This window comes from Otolemur garnettii, unplaced genomic scaffold, assembly GCF_000181295.1.
Source record: "Otolemur garnettii isolate 467f Iridium unplaced genomic scaffold, OtoGar3 scaffold00120, whole genome shotgun sequence".
Lineage (NCBI taxonomy): Eukaryota > Metazoa > Chordata > Mammalia > Primates > Galagidae > Otolemur > Otolemur garnettii.
Window position 1 is genome coordinate 266,740 of NW_003852515.1, and position 7,197 is coordinate 273,936.

At 42.3% G+C, this 7,197-nt stretch overlaps 1 protein-coding gene across 1 annotated transcript in view; it reads left to right on the forward strand.

The window, feature by feature from the left end:
* N4BP2L2 (NEDD4 binding protein 2 like 2) overlaps positions 1-7,197 on the forward strand; it is an 83,641-nt gene that overhangs the window by 73,420 nt on the left and 3,024 nt on the right. The window contains exons 8-9 of the mRNA XM_012810011.2: positions 3,364-3,449; positions 5,984-6,028. Of these exons, the coding sequence (XP_012665465.2) occupies positions 3,364-3,449; positions 5,984-6,007 (110 nt within the window). The 3' untranslated portion in view covers positions 6,008-6,028. The remainder of the gene's footprint in view (positions 1-3,363; positions 3,450-5,983; positions 6,029-7,197) is intronic.

A 7,197-nucleotide genomic window follows, 5' to 3' on the forward strand; every position in this document is an offset into this window, starting at 1 on the left:
TGGTTGCAGCCGTCATTGTTGTTTGGCGGGCCCAGGCTGGATTCGAACCCGCCACCTTGGATGTACGTGGCTGGCGCCTTAGCCACTTGAGCCACAGGTGCCAAGCCACTTCCTGGTACTCTTCCTTAGACACAGAAACTCTGAGGGTCAAGAGGCCAAAGGCTCCAGTTTCTGCAGTTCTCTCTTTTGTCCTTCTTATCTGCCAGGGCTTTATATTCCGTCTCAAAGCTTGTTTCCCTGAGCTTTTTTTCACTTTGGCCCTAAACTTTTTTCAAAAAAACTTGGTCCCAGCCACTTAGACCCAAGATTGCCTAAGTCCTAGGGCCCAGGAATCCCAGCTTCCGGGGGTCTGGAATCATGTTTATCATATTTATAAACTTTGTAAATAATCACATCTTAACCGCTAAAACTTTTTTATCTTCCTAGATTCAGGAAAGAAACATACTAATTTTTAAAAATTAAATTTGCTTTGGGGAATTTTAGATGGTAATTGAAGACATTTTAGATCAGGGATCTTAGTCCTTTTGCATGTTCTAAAACTATATGCAAAATTTTTTGTGTTATGTGTAGCTTATTTGCAAGTAAATCCATAGATTTTATTAGCTTCTCAGAGGAATCTATGGCCCAAAATGATGAACAACCACTGCCTTAGATCAAGCACCAGAAAGCATGATGGTACAGTTATGAAAAGACTATAAACCTCTTATTGCCTGACCACACGGTATCATGATAATCAGCAATGATCAAGTATCTGTTAATTAAACTTCAGAAAGGCTTTTTAAAGGAAATAGGCCTCATTCATAAGATAGCTCACCTTCTAAATGGGGAGACAGGACTAACACAAAACAAAATTACTACACATAGAAAATCTAAATGACAAGCTTATGAATATTTTATGATGAGGTTAGCAGTGCTAAAAGGATTGTTCAAGAGCATATGGGTCTATGGTTTTGTCTGGGATACCTTCAATGTGGAAGTGGCTTGAAAGAAAAGCAGAGGGAAAGAATTTCCCATTTGGAAATGGCATTTGCTTACGAAGTGAAAAGAAGAAACCCTAAATGGAGCCTGTGAACTTATTTGCTGGGCTGAAGTATGTTACTGAAATTTCCTCCTTCAGTAGATCCTTGGTCTTGGAAATTAGAAGAAGGAACTCAAAGACCACAGATCAGTGGAAAGATAGAATTTATTAGACAGAAAGGAATAGAGGAGTAAAAGCACTAGAGCTTTTACTCTGGTAAAAGGGAAAAACCCAAGTCAGAAGTCTCAAAGGATGTGGGTCCTTTGCCTAGGAGTATATATAGTAGTCTTAAGAATTACTTTTGGCTCGGCGCCTGTGGCTCAAGCGGCTAAGGCACCAGCCACATACACCTAAGGTGGCGGGTTCGAATCCCCAGGCCGGACCCGCCAAACAACAATGATGGCTGCAACCAAAAAATGGCCAGGTGTTGTGGCGGGCGCCTGTAGTCCCAGCTACTTGGGAGGCTGAGGCAGGAGACTCGCTTGAGCCCAGGAGTTGGAGGTTGCTGTGAGCGTGATGCCATGGCACTCTACCCAGGGGGGCAGCTTGAGGCTCCGTCTCAAAAAAAAAAAAAAAAAAGAATTACTTTTGGGGGTGGCACCTATGGTTCAGTGAGTAGGGCGCTGGCCCCATATACCAAGGGTGGTGGGTTCAAACCCAGCCCCAGCCAAACTGCAACAAAAAAATAGCCGGGCGTTGAGGCCGGTGCCTGTAGTCCCAGCTACTTAGGAGGCTGAGGCAAGAGAATCACCTAAGCCCAAGAGCTGGAGGTTTCTGTGAGCTGTGATGCTATAGCACTCTACCCAGGGTGACAAAGTGAGACTCTGTCTCTAAAAAAAAAGAATTACTTTTGGCCAGGACTTGGTAGATGGAAAAACACTTTTTCAAAGTTAATGAGTGTATCAACAAATGAATGAATGCAGTCTCTCTCTGCAATGTTAAAATGAGCATAATAGGTCTTTGCAAGTTTTTGCTTCAAAGAAGGAATTAGGGTGTGTGCTCCCTATGCAAGGTGGAACCACCCAGAACCTTTCAGGCTGCCTTGTTCATGACCTTGCTAGAGCCCAGAGAGTGTGGCCTGGAAAGGGTAATCTGTTTGTACCTAGAGATGTGGGTCTGATTTCTTAGCTAACCTGGGCCTAGAGAATGGGAGGTTGGCAGGGGGGCCCTGTCCAGTCTTGAGTGGCAGAACCCTGTACCAAGTGGACACTTTGCCCTTTGTAAATAAGACAAAGCACTCAAATGAATCCTAGTATTAGTAGCTCTGCAGACAGTGGGATTTATGGTAGGGCCATATATAGGCCTTCAGAAAAAACCCAAACTACTTAAGGTGCTAAGAACACAAGTACAAGAAAAGTATTTTGTGTGGTTTGGTATGACTAATTTATGTTTACCAATGTTTACTATTTACTAATGTTAATGTTTGGGATTGTTCATGGACATCTTAAATATTTGTGAGGATTTTTCCCCCAGACACTCATATAGAAGGAGCAATTTGCAAGAAGACTAACTTGCTATAACTGTAATGTTTCATATGTGTCAAAGGAAAGAATGGCAACCTAAATGCCTGTGGCAGTACCACTCAAAGCTAGTGTATATGTGTTGATGTGTATGTATTTACATTTATATGAAAATATGAACTATGATACATATAATTATTTTGAAAAGATGGAGTCTTGCTATGTCACTCAGGTTAGAGTGCAGTGGTGAGGTCATATCTCACTGCAGTGTTGAATTACTAGTCTCAAGCGATCCTCCTGCCTCAACTTCTCAAAGGGCTCAGATTATAGGTATGAGGCGCTGTTCTATGCCAGATACATATCATTTTGTGTATATGTGTACACACATATACACACATACACACTAAGAATTTTTATTGGGTCTGGATAATGTTTACTATTCAAGATATGGGACAAACTCCTTTAGCCATCATGGAAATATCTTCAAAACCAGACATTTGGCTCGGCACCTGTGGCTCAAGTGGCTAAGGCACCAGCCACATACACCTCAGGTGGCAGGTTCAAATCCAGCCCCGGCCCACCAAACAACAATGACGACTGCAACCAAAAAAATAGCCGGGCATTGTGGCAGATGCCTGTGGTCCCAGCTGCTTGGGAGGCTGAGGCAGGAGACTCGCTTGAGCCCAGGAGTTGGAGGCTGCTGTGAGCTGTGATGGCACAGCACTCTACCCAGGGGGATAGCTTGAGGCTCTGTCTCAAAAAAAGCCCCCCAAAAACCAGACATTTGATGTTATAGTGATATAGATACAATATTTACATATCGTCACATTTAGGGTAAGAAACTGTGACATTAGAGATGAAATTTGTTCCCACCTTTTTTAACAGAATCCTTGTTGCCTGATGACTATGTGGTTCCCCTTGACGGGAAGACATTGAAGATGATCTATTTGCAATGGAAAACATCAGTGGAGGTATATCTTTATAGCTTGCTTTTCTTTTTTTTTCTTTTTGAGACAGAGCCTCAAGCTGTTGTCTTGGGTAGAGTGCTGTGGCATCACAGCTCATAGCAACCTCCAACTCCTGGACTTAAGCGATTCTCTTGCCTCAGCCTCCCAAGTAGCTGGGACTACAGACACCCACCACAACGCCCGGCTATTTTTTGGCTGTAATTGTTTAGCAGGCCTGGGTTGGATGCAAACCCACCAGCGCTGGTGTACCTTAGCCGCTTGAGCTACAGGTGCCAAGCCATCTTTATAACTTTCAAAAAAGGCCTTCTCCAGCTGGTTTCTTTAGAAATAAAATTAAAGTTTCTATCCTTATTCTCCCCATCCAAACCCTCCCCAGTCTCTGGAAACTATAGTTCCAGTCTCTACTTGGTAAGATCAACTTTTTTTTAGACTCTGCATACCAGTGAGATCATACAGTGTTGTCTGTGCCTGGCTTCAGTTAACAGAATTTCTTCCAGGCTTATCCATGTTGTTACAAATGATAGGATTTAATTCTTATTTTTATGGCTGAATAGTATTCCATTATATAAGTTCTGGTGTTCTATTGCACAGTGTGGTGACTATAGTTAATAATATTTATTTCAGGCTCGGTGCCTGTGGCTCAAGTGGCTAAGGCGCCAGCCACATACACCTAAGGTGGCGAGTTCGAATCCAGCCCAAACCTGCCAAACAACAATGATGGCTGCAACCAAAAAATAGCCGGGCGTTGAGGCAGATGCCTGTGGTCCCAGCTACTTGGGAGGCAGAGGCAGGAGATTCGCTTGAGCCCAGGAGTTGGAGGTTGCTGTGAGCTGTGATGCCACAGCACTCTACCCAGGGGGACAGCTTGAGGCTCTGTCTCAAAAAAAAAAAAAAAAATATATATATATATATAATATTTATTTCAAAATAGCTTGAAGAAAGGATTTTGAATGTTCTGGCCACAAAGAAATACATTTGTGAGGTGATAGATAAGCTGGTTAGTCTGATTTGATCATTACATAATCAGTAAAGCATCGCATTGCGTCCCATAAACATGCACAGTTGTTACAAGTAAATTAAAAACTATGGAATGGGGGCTGGGTGTGGTAGCTCATGCCTGTAATCCTTGCACTCTGGGGTGCCAAGGTGGGTGGATTGCCTGACCTCACAGGTTTGAGACCAGCCCGAGCAAGTGAGAGACCCAGTCTCTAAAAATAGCTGGGTGTTGTGGCAGGCTCCTGTAGTCTAGCTACTCTAGAGGCTGAGACAAGAGAATGCTTGAGCCCAAGAGTTTGCAATGCCAGGCCACTCTACCAAGAGTCACAAGTGAGACGCAAAACAAAAGCAAAAAGCAAACAATAGAATGAAGAAAGTAAAACTGTAGAAGAACTGTTTATCAAACTCAAGAGGGAAATGCTACATGCTTTCCATTAAATTAGAAAAATAATGTGTGTAAATGGATAAATAAGATAGACATGCTGTCTTTCAATCAGTTCCCAAGAGAGATTGCACTTAATTCCTGCATGCAGTACTGTGTTGTGTATGCAGGTGTGAGACCTGCTGTGGGTGACTGAGGAGCCCGTTAGGAGAGGTTTTTTTTGAGACAGAGTCTCAAGCTGTCACCCTGGGTAGAGTACTGTGGCATGATAGCTCACAGTAACCTCCAACTCTTGGGCTTAAGCGATCCTCTTGCCTCCATTTTTCAATTTTTAGTAGAGACAGAGGGTCTTGCTTTTTTGCTCAGGCGGGTCTTAAATTTGTGAACTCAAGCAGTCCACCCACTTCAGCCTCCCAGAGTGTTAGGATTACAGGTGTGAACCACCACACCCAGCCTAGGAGAGTTTTTATTCTTCATTATATCTTTTCTCCTATCTAGCCCTCAGTCTTATCTTGTTATGATAGAGTAACAGCCATAAAATAGATTCATATTTATGTGACTTGGAAGCATCTCATTATTGTGATCTGGTCATCTGTAGTGAATGAAAGACATGACTATTCTGAGAGCCGCTCATCTTCCAGGGGACTGGGGGAGGAGAATGCCAAGAGAAACTCCACAACAGCCAGTATTCTACCTGATACAGGGGAGGCAGCTGGGCCTCTGTCTTCTTTAGTTGGTAGTGACTTATATATGCCCAAAGGCAATGATAGGGTTATATTTTGAAATAAATTATAAAATCAAAATGTAGTGAAAAATTATAGGACTAATAGTTCAGGATAGTAGGCATTTTTTTAACTCTTCACATAAACATAGCTGTGTGAAAAGTAGACCCATTTTATGTGTCTGTTTAGTAAAACCAAATACATTTTTATAAACTTCTTATTCCTCCTTATTCTCCATGAAGGCCTTATTGCTACTTAGAACACAAGCTCCACATACATACACGGAACAATACTTTAAATGTTAAAATTGACATTTGTAGTGGTTACATGTCTTTTGCCATTTTAGGAATGTCCCCACATGAGTAAAATGACAGTGCAAACTTACTCCAATGCCAAATATTAATCATTATTTTATGTATTTTAATTATAATTTCTAGAAAAGACAGAAGAAGATTGGTTAAAAAATGAGAATTCCTTGAACAGTAAGTACACCTTATTTCAGAGAAATCTTTATGATAAGAAGGAAGTAATGTTGACATTCATTGGTTGTATTAGTGTGTGTGAACCATGATTGAAGAGTAAAATATAAAAAATGCGGTTTGTTATCATAGCAACCCTGTGTGCCATTGCACATGTGATATTTTTATTTCCTTTAAGTGAAATACAACAAAGCTTAGATTGTTGCTCCCAAATTTACTTTCCCACTTTATTGGCTAAAACCAGGGGTCCTCAAACTTTTTAAACAGGGAGCTGGTTCACTGTCCCTCAGACCATTGGAGGGCTGGACTGTGGGCCCTGGGAATGAGTCACAGGCAGTGGTGGCAAAAACACCCGGCAGGCTGGATAAATGTCCTAGGTGGGCTGCATGTGGCCCGCAGGCCGTAGTTTGAGGACGCCTGGTTAAAACATATTAGAGTTTTTGAGCATTCTGTCAACACACAATTTGTGAGAGATTTCATTCCTTGGATTGGTATAAGATAAGAGCTAGAAGTATTAGGAGTATAGATTATATTTAAATATTAAAAGATTCTCTATGAAAAGAGGTAAGACAAATAGAGAAACTAATATTTTATACATATATATATATACACACACATATGTATAGGTATGTGGGGTTTTTTTGCGACAAGAGTCTCACTATGTCACCCTTGGTAGAGGACCATGGCGTCACAGCTCACAGCAACCTCCAACCCTTGGGCTTAAGCGATTCTTTTGCCTCATCTTCCCAAGTTGCTGGGACTACGGGCACTTGCCACAAGACTGGCTATTTTTTTCCTGTTGCAGTTGTCATTGTTGTTTTAGTAGACCCAGGCGGGGTTCGAACCTGCAACCTGTACATGTGGCCAGTGCCATAACCTCTGTGCTGTGGGCACTGAGCCTTGTTTTTGTTTTTTTTGAGACAGAGTCTCACTTTGTTGCCCTTGGAAGAGTGCCGTAGCATCATAGCTCACAGTAACCTTAAACTCTTGGGCTCAAGCGATTCTCTTGCTTCAGCCTCCCAAGTAGCTGGGACTACAAGTGCCTTCCACAATGCCCAGCTATTTTTAGAGAGGTCTTGCTCTGGCTTAGGCTGCTCTCAAACCTGTGAGCTCAGTCAATTCACCCACCTTGGCCTCCCAGAGTGCTAGGATTATAGGCGTGAGCCACCGCA